We start from the raw sequence: 16,130 nt of genomic DNA, 5'->3' as shown, positions 1-16,130 counted from the left end.
CACAGGCTCTGGCTTGGGGACACTGAGGGGCTCCGTTTTGGATCTGCCCACTGAGATGCCTGGGAGGCACCATGGAGACCCTGGTGGGCAGGTGGTGCTGGGATCAGCGTCTGCCAGGGGAGACAGGTTTTAGGAGTCCCTATGTACAGATGGTTTTTGTCATCTGGAAAGGTGGGAAGAAGGGGCCAGGCCTAGTCCTGGGCACCACCAGGCTGAGAAGACTGGGGTCAGGGAGGAGGGCAGGGGCAGCCAGAGAACCAGGAAAACATCTCATCATTGAAGATATGGTTCAGGAAGGGGAATGGCCAAATTCTAGATGCTGTTGAGAAGTAGATTTAAGTAGATTAAAAGTAAAAGGATGGACTGGGCACAGTGGCTCATGCCTGTAATCTCAGAACTTGAGGAAGCTGAGGTGGGAGGATCAAGTGAGACAGGAAGTTCAAAAGCAGCCTGGTCAAAATAGTGAGATCCCGTCCCTACAAAAAATAAAATAAATTAGGACCTGTAGTCCTAGCTACTCAGGCAGCTGAGGCAGGAGGATTATGGGAGTTGAGGAGTTTGAGGCAGTCATGAACTATGATTGCACCACCGCACTCCAGTCTGGGCAACAGAACAGGACCCCGTTTCAAAATAAAAAAAAAAACTATTACATGATATAAGGACATTATATAGTAATAAAAGGGTCAATTCATGAACAAATTATAGCATTTATAAAGATGTATGGCCGGGCGCGGTGGCTCACACCTGTTATCCCAGCACTTTGGGAGGCCAAGGTGGGTGGATCACAAGGTCATGAGATCGAGACCATCCTGGCTAACACGGTGAAACCCCATCTCTACTAAAAAATACAAAAAAATTAGCCGGGCGTTGTGGCGGGCGCCTGTAGTCCCAGCTACTTGGGAGGCTGAGGCAGGAGAATGGCATGAGCCCGGGAGGCGGAGCTTGCAGTGAGCCAAGATCACGCCACTGCACTCCAGCCTGGGCGACAGAGCGAGACTCCATCTCAAAAAAAAAAAAAAAAAAAAAAATATATATATACCAAGAACAACTATGAAGCAAACATTGGCAGATTTGAAGACAGAAATAAGTTCTACAGTAATAGTTGTAGATGTCACTCAACCTATTTCAATAATGGAAAACTTATCTAGGTGGCAGATCAACAAGGAAATAGAGAGTCTGGACAATGCTAAAATCTTAACTAGACAGGACAGACAAAGAACACTCACCCAACAACAGCAGAACACACAGTTTTTTAAGCACATGGAGCATCCTCCAGGACAGACCATGTGTTAGGCCACATATTAAAATATATTAAAAGAAGTTTTAATATATTTTCTTTTTTCTTTTTTGCTTGCTTTGTTGCCCTGGCTAGAGTGCAGTGGCACGATCTCGGCTCACTGCAACCTCCACCTCCTGGGTTGAAGTGATTTTCCTGCCTCAGCCTCCTGAGTAGCTGGGATTATAGGCGCCCGCCACTACGCCTGGCTAATTTTTGTATTTTTAGTAGAGACGGGGTTTCACCATCTAGGCCAGGCTGGTCTCAAACTCCTGACTTCAGGTGATCCGTCTGCCTCAGCCTCCCAAAGTCCTGGGATTACAAGCGTGAGCCACTGCACCTGGCCTTAAGATATTTTCTTTCTCCCTTTTTTTTTTTTGAGACAGAGTCTTTGTCACCCAGGCTGGAGTGCAGTAGCACTCTCTCGGCTCACTGCAACCTCCACCTGCTGGGTTCAAGTGATTCTCATGCCTCAGCCTCCAGAGTAGCTGGGACTATAGGCATGTGCCACCATGCCCAGCTAATGTTTGTAGTTTTAATAGAGATGGTGTTTCACCATGTTGACCAGGCTGGTCTCGAACTCCCAACCTCAGGTGATCTACCTGTCTCGAACTCCCAAAGTACTGGGATTACAGGCATGAGCCACTGCGCCTGGCCTATATTTTCATTTTCAAAGTTTTTTTTTTTTTTTTTAAGACAGAGTTTCACTCTTGTTGTCCAGGCTAGAGTGCAATGGTGTGATCTCAATTCACTGCAACCTCCACCTCCCGGGTTCAAGCAATTCTCCTGCCTCAGCCTCCCGAGTACCTGGGATTACAGGCATGTTCCACCATGCCTGGCTAATTTTTTTATTTTTTAATTTTTTTTGAGACGGAGTCTAGTTCTGTCACCCAGGCTGGAGTGCAGTGGCGTGATCTCGGCTCACTGCAACCTCCATCTCCTGGGTTCAAGCTATTCTCCTTTCTCAACCTCCCAAGTAGCTAGAATTATAGGTGCCCGCCACCATGCCCGGCTAATTTTTGTATTTTTAGTAGAGTTGGGTTTTCACTGTGTTGGCCAAGCTGGTCTCAAACTCCTGACCTCGTGATCCACCCGCCTTGGCCTCCCAAAGTGCTGGGATTACAAGCGTGAGCCACCGCACCTGGTGTAATTTTTGTATTTTTAGTAGAGATGAGGTTTCGCTATGTTGGTTAGGCTGGTCCTGACTTCAGGTGATCTGCCCACCTCAGCCTCCCAAAGTGCTGGGATTGCAGGCATGAGCCACCATGCCCAGCCTCAAAGGTTGAAATAATACAATATGTATATACACATACATGTGGGTGCACGTGTGTGTGTGTCTCTCTGCCTCATAGGCCGGAGTGCAGTTACATGATCCATAGCTCACTGTAGCCTTGAACTCCTGGGCTCAAGTGATCCTCCCATCTCAGCCTCCCAAATAGCTAGGACTACAGGTGCACACCACCACACCTGGCTAATTTTAATTTGTAGAGATGGGATCTCACTATGTTGCCCAGGGGGTCCTGAACTCCTGTCCCCGAATGAGCCTCCCATCTGGGGCTCCCAAAGCCCTGGGATTGTAGGCGTGAGTTAGTGTGTCCATCCATCAAAGTATGTTTTTCAGCCACAATGGAATAATGGAATGACATTAGAAATGAGTAACAGGAGACCAGGTGTGGTGACTCATGCCTGTAAACCCCAACACTTTGGGAGGCTGAGGCGGGCGGATCACCTGAGGTCATGAGTTCAAGACCAACCTGGCCAACATAGTGAAACCTCATTTCTACTAAAAATACAAAAATTAGCCAGGCATGGTGATGCGTGCCTGTAATCCCAGCTACTCGGGAGCCTGAGGCAGGAGAATTGCTTGAATCAGGGAAGCAGAGGTTACAGTGAGCCAAGATTGCCTCACTGCACTCCAGCCTGGGCAACAAAAGCGAAACTCTGTCTCAAAAAAAAAAAAAAGAAAGAAAGAAAGAAACCAGTAACAGGAAAAGCTGGAAAATTTGCAAATCTGTGGCAATTAAACAACATACTCAACCAGTGGGTCAAAGAAGAACTTACAAGGGGAGGTAGAAAATGCTCAGAGATGAGTGAAAACGAGAGCAGAAACTACCAGAATGTATGGGATGGAGCAAGGTTGTGCTTAGGTGGAAATTAACGGCTGTAAACACCAATTCTTTTGTAGTTCCTCAGTGTGATGACTGGGTTTCACACTCATGTGAGATGTGCTTTTCTCAAACCTTCTTACAAAGTCAGCGCATTACCCATCCAACCCCAAAAAACACAGTAGGGTCCCCCAGTCCCACTTGCCGTTTCTCTTGTCCTGACAGAAACGTAGGGTTCCTTGACCTCCCTGTGACCTAGCCAGCTACGTGGTTTTTTTTTTTTTTTTTTTTGAGACGGTGTCTCGCTCCGTTGCCCAGGCTGGAGTGCAGTGGCGTGATCTCGGCTCACTGCAACCTCCGCCTCCTGGGTTCACGCCATTCTCCTGCCTCAGACTCCCAAGTAGCTGGGACTACAGGCGCCCGCCACCACACCTAGCTAATTTTTGTATTTTTAGTAGAGTCGGGGTTTCACTATGTTGGCCAGGCTGGTTTTGAACTCCTGACTGCGTGATCCACCCGCCTCGGCCTCCCAAAGTGCTGGGATTACAGGCGTGAGCCACTGCGCTGGCCCCAGGTGCGTGTTTTTTCCACATGCTTTTAATCCCAGTTACTTGGGAGGCTGAGGCAGGAGAATCACTTGAATCCAGGAAGCTGAGGTTGCAGTGAGCCGAGACTGAGCCACCACACTCCAGCCTGGGTGACAGAGCTAGATTCTGTCTAAAAAAAAAGAACAAGATGCCTGCTTCACCACTGCTATTAAATATTGTACTGAAAGTCCTGCCCAGGGGCAATTACATGAGAAAAAGAAAGAAGAGGCATTCAGATGGAAAAGAAGTAGAACTATCTCTATTCACAGATAACATGATCCTACATATAGAAAATACCAAAGAATACACAAGAAAGCTACTAGAGTTAGTAAACAAATTCAGTAAAGTTGCAGGGCGTAGTATCAACAAGAAAATCAGTTGCACTTCTGTGCACCTGTAATGAACAGTCCAAAAAGGAAATGAAGAAAACGATTCCATTTACAACAACATCTAAAAAGTAAAATGCCAAGGACTAAATTTAACCAGGAGGTGAAATACTTGCACACTGAAAACTACAAAACATTGCTGGAAGAAATTAAAGAAAACCTAAATAAGTGCAAAGGACCCCTCGTTCGTGAGTAGGAAGACAGCATTGTTAAGATGTTAATACTTCCCTAAGCGATCCAAAACAATGTTGAAAAAGAACAAAGTTGGGCCGGACGTGGTGGCGCACCCCTGTAATCCCAGCACTTTGGGAGGCTGACACGTGTGGATCATGAGGTCAGGAGTTCGAGACTATAGGGTCCAGCCCTACTCTGCCTGTGTGTTTTTCTCTTCATGTGCAGAGACGAGAGATCGTAGAAATAAAGACACAAGACAAAGAGATGGAAGAAAAGACAGCTGGGCCCAGGGGACCACTACCACCAAGGCATGGAGACCGGTAGTGGCCCTGAATGCCTGGCTGTGCTGTTATTTATTGGATACAAGGCAAGGGGGCAGGTAAGGAGTGTGAGTCGTCTCCAGTGATAGGTAAAGTCACGCGAGTCACGTGTCCACTGGACAGGGGGCCCTTCCCTATTTGGTAGCCGAGGCGGAGAGAGAGAGAGGGGACAGCTTACGTCATTATTTCTTATATGCATTTCTTGGAGAGATCAATGGCTTTAATACTTTCACTAATTCTGCTACTGCTATCTAGAAGGCGGAGCCCGGTGTACAGGGCGGAACATGAAAGTGGACCAGGAGTGTGACCGCTGAAGCACAGCATCACAGGGAGACGGTTAGGCCTCCGGATGGCTGCGGGCGGGCTTGACTGATGTCAGGCCCTCCACAAGAGGTGGTGGAGCAGAGTCTTCTCTAACTCCCCTGGGGAAAGGGAGACTCCCTTTCCGGGTCTGCTAAGTAACAGGTGTCTTCCCAGGCACTGGCGTTACCGCTAGACCAAGGAGCCCTCTAGTGGCCGTGTCTGGGCATAACTGAGGGCTCACACTTGTCTTCTGGTCACTTCTCACCGTGTCCCTTCAGCGCCTATCTCTGGCCTGGTTTTTCCCAGGTTATAATTGTAGAACAGAGATTATTATAATATTGGAACAAAGAGTAATGCTACAAACTAATGATTAATAATATTCATGTATCATCATATCTATATTCTAGTTCCAGTATAACTATTCTTATTCTATATGTTTTCTTTATTACACTGGAACAGCTCGTGCCCTCGGTCTCTTGCCTCGGCACCTGGGTAGGTTGCCGCCCACAGAGACCAGCCCGGCCAACATGATGAAACCCCGACTCTACTAAAAATACAAAAATTAGCCGGGTGTGGTGACAGGCGCCTGTAATCCCAGCTACCTGGGAAGCTGAGGCAGGAGAATCTCTTGAACCTGCGAGGCAGAGGTTGCAGTGAGCCGAGATGACGCTACTGCACTCCAGCCTGGGTGACAGAGCGAGACTCCATCTCAACAAAGACCCAAAAAACAACAAAAAAAGTTAAAACTATAAAACTCTTAGGAAAAAAACTCTGGAGGCTGAGGCAGAGAACTGCTTGAACCCAGGAGGGGGAGGTTGCCGTGAGCCGAGATTGCACCAGTGCACTCCAGCCTGGGCGACAGAGTGAGACTCTTGTCTCAAAAAATAATAATTTTTGCACTTCAAAGACAGTGTCAACTGAATAAGACAGCAACCCACAGAAAGGAAGAAGATTTGACAAGGGATTGAGATCTAGATTATTTATTTATTTATTTTTTATTTAGTTATTTTTTTTTGAGACAGAGTCTCACTCCGTCACCCAGGCTGGAGTGTAGTGGTGCGATCTCGGCTCACTGCAAGCTCCGCCTCCCGGGTTCACGCCATTCTGCCTCAGCCTCCCGAGTAGCTGTGACTACAGGTGCCCACCACCACACCCAGCTAGTTTTTTGTTGTTGTTGTTTTTTGAGATGGAGTCTCCATCTGTTGCTCAGGCTGGAGTGCAATGCCACAGTCTCAAGTCACTGCAACCTCTGCCTCTCGGGTTCAAGTAATTCTGCCTCAACCTCCCGAGTAGCTGAGATTACAGGCGCCTGCCACCACGCCCAGCTAATTTGTGTATTTTTAGTAGAGACAAGGTTTTACCATGTTGGCCAGGATGGTCTCGTTCTCTTGATCTTGTGATCTGCCCACTTTGGCCTCCCAAAGTGCTGGGATTACAGGCATGAGCCCCCGTGCCCGGCCGAGATCCAGATGATTTTTTTTTTTTTTTTTTTTTTGGAGACGGAGTCTCGCTCTGTCGCCCAGGCTGGAGTGCAGTGGCGTGATCTCGGCTCACTGCAAGCTCCACCTCCCGGGTTCATGCCATTCTGCTTCAGCCTCCCGAGTAGCTGGGCCTATAGGCGGCTGCCACCACACCTGGCTAATTTTTTTTTTTTTTTTGTATTTTTAGTAGAGGCAGGGTTTCACTGTGTTAGCCAGGATGGTCTTGATCTCCTGACCTCGTGATCCGCCCGAATCGGCCTCCCAAAGTGCTGGGATTACAGGCGTGAGCCGCCGTGCCCGGCCGATCCAGATGATTTTTAAAAATCATAAAACTCAACACAAAACCCAATTCAAAAATGGGCGAAGGATTTGATGGGCGTTTTTCCAAAGAAGACATACAAATGGCCAGTCAACACAGGGAAAATGTTCAACATCACTAATCATTAGGGAGATGCAAGTCAAAACCACAGCCTGGGCGTGGTGGCTCACGCCTGTAATCCCAGCATTTTGGGAGGCCGAGGCAGGCGGATCATGAGGTCAGGAGATCATGAGGTCAGGAGATCAAGACCATCCTGTGTAGGGACCAGCCCCACAGGGTCGATGGGTCTCTCCCCATGTGCAGAGACGAGAGAGTGTAGAAATAAAGACAGAAGACAAAGAGATAAAGGAAAAGGCAACTGGGCCCGGGGGACCACTACCACCAAGTTGTGGAGACCGGTAGTGGCCCCGAATGCCAGGCTGCACTGATATTTATTGCATACAAGGCAGAAGGGGCAGGATAAGGAGAGTGAGCCATCTCCAATGATAGGTGAGGTCACGTGGGTCACGTGTCCACTCGACAGGGGGCCCTTCCCTGCCTGGCAGCCGAGGCAGAGAGAGAGAGGAGAGAGAGAGGCAGCTTATGCCATTGTTTCTGCTTATTAGAGACTTTTAATACTTTCAGTAATTTGCTACTGCTATCTAGAAGGCAGAGCCAGGTGTACAGGATGGAACACGAAGGCGGACTAGGAGCGTGACCACTGAAGCACAGCATCACAGGGAGACCGTTAGGCCTCCGGATAACTGCGGGCGGGTCTGACTAATGTCAGGCCCTCCACAAGAGGTGGAGGAGTAGAGTCTTCTCTAAACTCCCCCGGGGACAGGGAGACTCCCTTTCCCAGTGTGCTAAGTAGCCGGCGTTTTCCCTTGACACTGATGCTACCGCTGGACCACAGTCCGCCGGGCAACGGGCGTCTTCCCAGACGCTGGCGTCACCGCTAGACCAAGGAGCCCTCTAGTGGCCCTGTCCGGGCATAACAGAAGGTTCGCAATTTTGTCTTCTGGTCACTTCTCACCATGTCCCCTCAGCTCCTATCTCTGTAGGCCTGGTTTTTCCTAGGTTATAATTATAGAGCGAAGATTTTTATAATATTGGAATAAAGAATAAGTACTACTAACTAATGATTAATTATATTCATATATAATCATATCTAAGATCTATATCTGGTATAACTATTCTTATTTTATATTTTATTATACTGGAACAGCTCATGTCCTCGGTCTCTTGCCTTGGCACCTGGGTGGCTTGCCGCCCACAATCCTGGCTAACATGGTGAAACCCCGTCTCTGCTAAAAATACAAAAATTAGCCAGGCATGTGGATGTGCGCCTGTAATCCCAGCTACTCAGGAGGCTGAGGCTGGAGAATTGCTTGAACCCGGGAGATGGAGCTTGCAGTCAGCTGAGATTGTGCCATTGCACTCCAGCCTGGGCGACAGAGTGAGACTGTCTCAAAAAAAAAAAAAAAAAAAAACAGATATTTCACACCCATGTTCATCCCATCAATATTCACAATGGCTAAAACAGGCCGGGTGCGGTGGCTCACGCCTGTAATCCCAGCACTTTGGGAGGCCGAGGCAGGGAGATCATCTGAGGTCAGGAGTTCGAGACCAGCCAGGCCAACATGCTGAAAACCCGTCTCTACTAAAAATGCAAAATTTAGCCAGGCGTGGTGGTGGGTGCCTGTAATCTCAGCTACTCCGGAGGCTGAGACAGGAGAATCGCCTGAACCCAGGAGGCAGAGGTTGCAGTAAGCCGAGATCGTGCCACTTTACTCCAGCCTGGATAACAGAGTGAGACTCTGTCTTGAAAAAAAAAAGAGGGCAAAATCCTGTAGGATTCCACTGATATGACGCACCTGAAGTCAGCAGAGCTACAGAGACAGATGGTAGAGTGGTGAGTGCCAGGGGCTGGGGCCCATTGTTTAATGGCTACAGTTTCTACTGGGGGTGATGAGATAGTGGAAAATAGTGACGACGGTGCACGAATGTACCTCATGCCACCAAATTTAACACGCGAAAGTGGTTAAGTGGTCGATTTTATATTATGTATAATTCAGCACACAGACCAGCACGGCCCCAAGTGCAGATGCAGTAGGTTACGGCCACATGCACCGAAGCCACCTGCCAGCCGCCGGCCGGCAGCCTTTCAGTCTGAGGGGCAGCACAGACGTGATGTGTGGCCGGGCATGGCCCCCAGTCTGTGAGCCATAGAGGGTGGGACTGGGTGTCCCAGCAGGAATCGGGGTGTGGAGGAGCTGCCTAGATGGTTTGGAGAGGGCAGATGGACCTCGAAGGGAGGGTTTGGGCTCAGCAGCCTCTCACCCTTGCCAGCCAGGCTCCCAGGATTCCCTGCCCAGGGACCTCTCACCCCCTCAGCTGGTGGCGCTGCAGCCAGCCTGCCCGTCTGTCCTGCTCCAGGAGTGGGCAGAGAGAGATTGGGGATGTCTGCACAGGCATGGGCAGCCTAGGCTCACTTGCCCCTTGGGTGACCTACTGTGCCCTGCACAGGCTGACGAGGGCCCTGGCGATGCAGACCTGGGGTCCTCCTGCAGAAGCTGGGCCCCTTAACATGTCAGGTTGCTGTGCCAGTGAAGGGGTGGCCAGCCCCTCCACACCTGTGGGTATTTCTCATCGGATGAGATGAGAGACTGAAAAAGAAATAAGACACAGAGACAAAGTATAGAGAAAGCACAGTGGGCCCAGCAGACGGTGCTCAGCATACGGAGGACCTGCACCGGCCCCGGTCTCTGAGTTCCCTCAGTATTTATTAATTACTATTTTCACTATCTTGGCAAGAGGAATGCAGCAGGAGAGCAGAGTGATAGTGGGGAGAAGGTCAGCAAGAAAACATGTGAACAAAGGAATCTGTGTCACAAATAAGTTTAAGGGAAGGTACTGTGCCTAGATGTGCACGTAGGCCAGATTTATGCTTCTCTCCACCCAAACATCTCAGTGTAGCAAAGAGTAACAGAGCAGCGTTGCCGCCAGCATATCTCGCCTCCAGCCACAGGGCGGTTTTCTCCGGTCTCAGAATAGAACGAATGTATGATCGGGTTTTATACCAAGACATTCCGTTCCCAGGGGCATGCAGGAGACAGATGCCTTCCTCTTATCTCAACCGCGAGAGGCCTTCCTCTTTCACTAATCCTCCTCAGCACAGACCCTTTACGGGCTGGGGGACTGTAAGGTCTTTCCCTTCCCATGAGGCCATATCTCAGGCTGTCTCAGTGGGGGGAAACCTGGACAATACCCAGGCTTTCTTGGGCAGAGGTCCCTGCGGCTTTCCGCAGTGCACTGTCTCTGGTTAATCGAGAATGGAGAATGGCGATGACTTTTACCAAGCATACTGCTTGCAAACACATTTTTAACAAAGCACATCCTGCACAGCCCTAAATCCCCTAAACCTTGAGTCAATACAGCTCATGTTTCTGTGGGCACAGGGATGGGGCTATGGTTACAGATTAACAGCACAGGCCTAGATCCCTTAAACCTTGATTCCATACAGCACTTTTCTGTGAGCACAGGGATGTGGGCAGGGGGCTGTGGCCACCCTCACCCCTGGCAGAGCCATGCTGGCTAGCCCCATGCCCACCCTTCCCGGCTTGGGAGGCCCTGGTTGCTGCCCAGAAGGGGCATCAATGCCTGGGCCGTGGACAAGAGGGAAAGTGGCTTCCTTGGAAACCCTGCTCCTGGAGCCCTCCCTGAGGCTCTGGCCCCTCTGTGGGCCCAGCCAAGCCTGGGGTGTCTCCAGGCTCTGGTGTGCTTGGGGAGCTGGCTGGCCCGCTCTCGGCCTAGCTGGCGTCTCCAGAGCTGCGGTCCCCTGGGTGAGGATTGCTGGTGGAACTCTGGCCACCTAAGGCGCCCGAGGGAGCCAGAGGAGCAGAGGTGTGGGGTGGGGGACGCCATGGGGCACCTCCACATCCAAGGAGGGCTGCTGCTTGTCCTCACCCCCATCCTGCGGGGGCCCCGGCAGGCAGCCCCAGGAACTGTGTAGGGATGGGACAGGGCCCGGATGTGAGGGCTGTGGTGGGGATGGTGTGTGGCCCTGGATGACCTCGTGTTGCAGTGTGATGTGATGGTCACTGCCACCACGCTGAGGGCCCCAGCCACCAGTCACCCACCATGGGGGGTGCCTCTGTGTGAGGCACAGGAGGGCCACGGCGTGAGGAGCTGTGGAAGTGGCCGGTCTTCTCTGCTCAGCCCACACAGGATATGCAGGGCAGGGTCATGCTGGCCGAGGGCAGTCTTGGGAGAGGAACAGGGTAACACTGTCTGTAGCTGAGCCCCTGCTGCCCCTGCACCTGTTCTGGGCTTGGCTAGCGGCCCATGTACATCCCCAGCAGGACTCCACGTGGCTGGTCTGGCACCCACCACTACGGCCCCCTCACCCACACCCTGGACTGGACGCTGGGGAAAGGTGACTTCTTCCATCCTCTGGGTGCTCCCCAGGGAGGAGGAACCAGCTCCCAGCAGAGGCCTCTGGTCCCCCCTTGTCCCTGCAGGGCTGTGTGGGCACACTGGGTGCCAGTCGGAAGGGCAGGTGGCGATTCCCAGCTCTTGGGAGCTGCACAGCCACATCCCGGCCCTGCCCAGACGCTCCAGGGGCACCCCACACTCCTGCCCGCTGCGAGGCCCCGTCCCCCCCTCCCAGTTATCGCTTGGACAAACCCTGGGTCGCTTTCTTCGGGGGGCCAGCACTCTGTTTGGGACCCTGTCCCTCCCGCCCTTAGAGGCAGCAGAACGGTCCCCGCCCTCCCGGCCCTGCCTTTGAGTGGGACACCTGCCAGGAGCAAGTGCTGGGGAGGCTTGGCGGGCGCAGCAGGGACTCGCCCTAGCGCAGCTCCGGATGGGGCCGCGGTAGGAGGACGAGCCAGTGGGGCGGGAGGCCGTGGAGATGGCCCAGGGGCCCCCCGCTTCCCCGCGCCGTGCCCGGGAAGGACCCCTGGGCAGCGGCCACGGGGCGCGGGGTGTTGGGGGGCACAGCCCCGGCGCGGCGCTGAAGCAGCGACTGCACGGGCGCCCCACGGCGACGGTCTCCATGGGGACCGCGGGCGCCCGGAACACGTGGGGCCTGGAGGGAGGAGCGCGCCCTGGCGGCCCCGTGACCCCGCCCACGTGACGGGCGCCCGCGGAAGGAGACATGGGCTCCGCTCCCTGGGCCCCGGTCCTGCTGCTGGCGCTCGGGCTGCGCGGCCTCCAGGCGGGGAGTGAGTGTGGCGGCGCCCCCAGCCCATTCCCCGGCCCCATCCCCGGCTCCGGCCCCGCCTCTGAGGTTCGCGTCCCCCCACAGCCCGCAGGGCCCCGGACCCCGGCTTCCAGGAGCGCTTCTTCCAGCAGCGTCTGGACCACTTCAACTTCGAGCGCTTCGGCAACAAGACCTTCCCCCAGCGCTTCCTGGTGTCGGGTGAGACCCCGACCCCGGCCCGGCCGCCCCTGCCGTCCCGCCGCCCCCCAGCACCGTCGCCTCATGCGCCCTCCCCACAGACAGGTTCTGGATCCGGGGCGAGGGGCCCATCTTCTTCTACACTGGGAACGAGGGCGACGTGTGGGCCTTCGCCAACAACTCGGGCTTCGTCGCGGAGCTGGCGGCCGAGCAGGGGGCTCTACTGGTCTTCGCGGAGCACGTGGGTGCCGGGCAGGGTCGCGGGCGGGGGTCGCGGAGCCCGTGGGTGCCGGGCGTGGGTGCCGGGCGGGGTCGCGGGGCCCGGCTCAGTGGCACGTTCCCCCCAGCGCTACTACGGGAAGTCGCTGCCGTTCGGTGCGCAGTCCACGCGGCGCGGGCACACGGAGCTGCTGACGGTGGAGCAGGCCCTGGCCGACTTCGCAGAGCTGCTCCGCGCGCTACGGCGCGACCTCGGGGCCCAGGATGCCCCCGCCATCGCCTTCGGTGGAAGGTGGGCGCCTCCCCCGGCCTCCGCACCCCCTCCCTCCCCTGCCTCGACCCAGCGCCCCCGGCCCTTCTCCCCACTCCCCTCTGACTCCCACCGCTGCGTTTTCCTAAAGCCTCAGGCAGTGGTTCCAGGCTTAGTGTTGCCTCCCCCAGGAAGCCCTCCCAGCCTGTCCTCCCAGCCACCTGCTCAGCTTGGATGTGCGGCCACACTAGCGGCCTTTCCCAGTGAGAGCTGCACCCGCACCAGGCCCAGGGTCGGAATCTGTGGGTCTCAGAAGTATCGTCCTCCTTTTGGCACCTGTGGGCCCCTGAGGAGGGAAAGAGGAAATGGGGTGTTGGGGGCAGCAGCCCTAACCCTGTGTTCCTCACCCAGTTATGGGGGGATGCTCAGCGCCTACCTGAGGATGAAGTATCCCCACCTGGTGGCGGGGGCGCTGGCGGCCAGCGCGCCCGTTCTAGCTGTGGCAGGCCTCGGCGACTCCAACCAGTTCTTCCGGGACGTCACGGCGGTGAGTGAGGCTTGGGGTCCTCCAGGCCCCCTAAGGGACAGCGGCTGCAGTGAGCACGGTCTCTTTCCCCCAGGACTTTGAGGGCCAGAGTCCCAAATGCACCCAGGGTGTGCGGGAAGCGTTCCGACAGATCAAGGACTTGTTCCTACGGGGAGGTGAGGTCCCCCCACCGCCCCCCACTGCCTGACCCGCCCCAGCGCCAGCTGTGCCCAAGCCTTGAGTCTCTGCCCCTTCCATGCAGCCTACGACACGGTCCGCTGGGAGTTCGGCACCTGCCAGCCGCTGTCAGACGAGAAGGACCTGACCCAGCTCTTCATGTTCGCTCGGAATGCCTTCACCGTGTTGGCCATCATGGACTATCCTTACCCCACTGACTTCCTGGGTCCCCTCCCCGCCAACCCGGTCAAGGTGAGGCGCCTCCTCCCAGGGCGCAGGGAGAGGCCGGCTGGAGCGTCCTGAGGCTGGTGGTCAGCGGCCTGACCCTCATCCTGGGAGCCGGGGAGGCGGAGCTGGTGGAGGGGACCCCGCTGAGTCGCTGCTGCCCCTGCACTCCAGGTGGGCTGTGACCGGCTGCTGAGTGAGGCCCAGAGGATCACGGGGCTGCGAGCGCTGGCAGGTGCCCTTCCCCTGGCCCCAGATGGGCAAGTGTGGAGACCCCAGGCTTGGCTTGGGTCCTGGGGCCGGGTGGGGCGAGGATCCGCAGCCCGGCCGGCGACTCTGCCTCCTGCCCCAGGGCTGTGGTGGGGTGGACAGCACGACCTTCCCAGAAGCCCTGGGGGAGGCAGTGGCCGTCCCTGGGGACCCTCTCAGCACTGGCTGTAGCCAGGCCCAGCTTGGTGGGTGCTGCTCAAGGGTCCCCCAGGCATGGAGGGCAACAGAGGGCAGCAGGCCCCACCCTGCCCTGTGGAGAGCGGGAGGGCCCTCAACAGTCAGGCCCAGGGCTGGCAGCACAGACCCCGCCGACCTCCAAGCAGGTAGCCTGGAGGGCCTTCCTCACTGGGACCTACAGATCCCAGAGCCCCAGACCCCCTGCAGGACCATTCTGAGGGGGGACAGGTTGGTGGCGGGAGCCTGCGGTGTGTCTGTGTGTGGCTGCTGGGCCCCAGCGCCTCTCCTCCCCAGGGCTGGTCTACAACGCCTCGGGCTCCGAGCACTGCTACGACATCTACCGGCTCTACCACAGCTGTGCTGACCCCACTGGCTGCGGCACCGGCCCCGACGCCAGGGCCTGGGACTACCAGGTGTGGGGGTGTGGGTGGCCTGGAACCACCTGGGGGCAAGGGTGGACGTGGGCTGGCCTGACTCAGGCTGGGGCACCTGCAGGCCTGCACCGAGATCAACCTGACCTTCGCCAGCAACAATGTGACCGATATGTTCCCTGACCTGCCCTTCACTGATGAGCTCCGCCAGCAGTACTGCCTGGACACCTGGGGCGTGTGGCCCCGGCCCGACTGGCTGCTGACCAGCTTCTGGGGGGGCGGTAAGGCTGGGGGCGGTGGGGCAGCGTCCTGCTTTCTGCCCCGAGCTCTGCACCCCGTCCATGGCTCACAGCCCCTGGGAGGGACCCACATCACCACTTTCTCTGCCCCTTGCAGATCTCAGAGCTGCCAGCAACATCATCTTCTCCAATGGGAACCTGGACCCCTGGGCAGGGGGCGGGGTGAGTCCCGGCCTGGGCCCTATGACCCCGTTAGGTTGTTTGGTTTTTTTTGAGACAGGGTCTTGCTCTGGCGCCCAGGCTGGGATACAGTGGCGAGATCAGGGTTCACTGCAGCCTCGACCTCTGAGGCTCAAGCCTCCCAGTAACTGGGACACTCACCACCATGCCCAGCTAATTTAAAAAAATATTTTTTTGTAGAGACAGTCTCACCCTATTGCCCAGGCTGGTCTCGAACTCTTTGGCTCAAGCGATCCTCCCCACTCGGCCTCCCAGAGTGCTGGGATCACAGGCCCCTCGGCTGCCCCTTCCCTGCTCCCGTCTCACCTGGTTTTGCCCCCATCTCGTCACTTCCCACCTCCGTCTCTGGCCGGTTATCTCTCTGGTTGCTTGATGGGCACTGACTCTCAGCTCCGCCCTCTCACGTCTCCTCTCCAATGGGCCCACGGCGGAGGTTGAGCAGTTGCCTCATTTCTCACTTGATGGAGTTCTTTCCGCTGACCACAGATTCGGAAGAACCTGAGTGCCTCAGTCATCGCCGTCACCATCCAGGGGGGAGCGCACCACCTCGACCTCAGGTGTGGAGGGAGGTGGCCTGGTGGTGGTCGCGGGTCGGGTGGGACAGGCTCACCGAGGGCTGGGGCTGACGGGCCCCTCTGTGCCCGCTCTCCAGAGCCTCCCACCCGGAAGATCCTGTTTCCGTGGTTGAGACACGGAAGCTGGAGGCCACTATCATCGGCGAGTGGGTAAAGGCAGCCAGGCGTGAGCAGCAGCCAGCTCTGCACGTGGGGCCCAGACTCAGCCTCTGAGCACAGGACTGGAGGGGTCTCAAGGCTCCTCAGGGAGTGAGGAGCAGGCTGGCCCCAGCCCTGTCCTGTGTCTGCACCTTCCAGGTCCCTGAAACTCAACCCACTGTGGCCGGCCTAGCGTGGGGGCTTCACTCAAGAAGCAGCTGGCGGCAGAGGGAAGGGGCTGAATAAACGCCTGGAGGCCTGGCCATGTATGTCCCGTTTTTCCTGTCTGTAGGGCCCACACGCCGGCTGGGGGAGTGGGACCCTCGGAGACACGGCTGGGGATGCAGCGCACCCCGCACAGGCCGGGTATGCCATGTGCTCCACAAGGT

At 55.6% G+C, this 16,130-nt stretch overlaps 1 protein-coding gene and 1 non-coding gene across 6 annotated transcripts; both read left to right on the top strand.

The window, feature by feature from the left end:
• The first annotated feature begins 3,449 nt into the window (after positions 1 to 3,449).
• Positions 3,450 to 3,550, top strand: LOC112135065 (small nucleolar RNA U13). Its single transcript, XR_002916378.1, has one exon. It is a non-coding gene; the product is annotated as a small nucleolar RNA U13 (small nucleolar RNA).
• Positions 3,551 to 11,971: 8,421 nt separating this feature from the next.
• DPP7 (dipeptidyl peptidase 7) lies at positions 11,972 to 16,004 on the top strand. 5 transcript variants are annotated; one of them, XM_024251789.3, is made up of 13 exons: positions 11,972 to 12,158; positions 12,242 to 12,355; positions 12,440 to 12,575; positions 12,682 to 12,845; positions 13,215 to 13,350; positions 13,424 to 13,505; positions 13,592 to 13,758; positions 13,906 to 13,966; positions 14,473 to 14,591; positions 14,674 to 14,830; positions 14,946 to 15,010; positions 15,515 to 15,585; positions 15,681 to 16,004. In XM_024251789.3, the coding sequence occupies exons 5-13, from the start codon at positions 13,225 to 13,227 to the stop codon at positions 15,814 to 15,816; spliced, it is 984 nt and encodes a 327-aa protein (XP_024107557.2). In that variant the 5' UTR covers positions 11,972 to 12,158; positions 12,242 to 12,355; positions 12,440 to 12,575; positions 12,682 to 12,845; positions 13,215 to 13,224; the 3' UTR covers positions 15,817 to 16,004.
• The last annotated feature ends 126 nt before the right edge of the window (positions 16,005 to 16,130 follow it).

Source organism: Pongo abelii, chromosome 13, assembly GCF_028885655.2.
Source record: "Pongo abelii isolate AG06213 chromosome 13, NHGRI_mPonAbe1-v2.0_pri, whole genome shotgun sequence".
Taxonomy (NCBI): domain Eukaryota; kingdom Metazoa; phylum Chordata; class Mammalia; order Primates; family Hominidae; genus Pongo; species Pongo abelii.
Note: the sequence above shows the minus strand (reverse complement) of the source record. Positions and strands in the feature narration are given on the sequence as shown.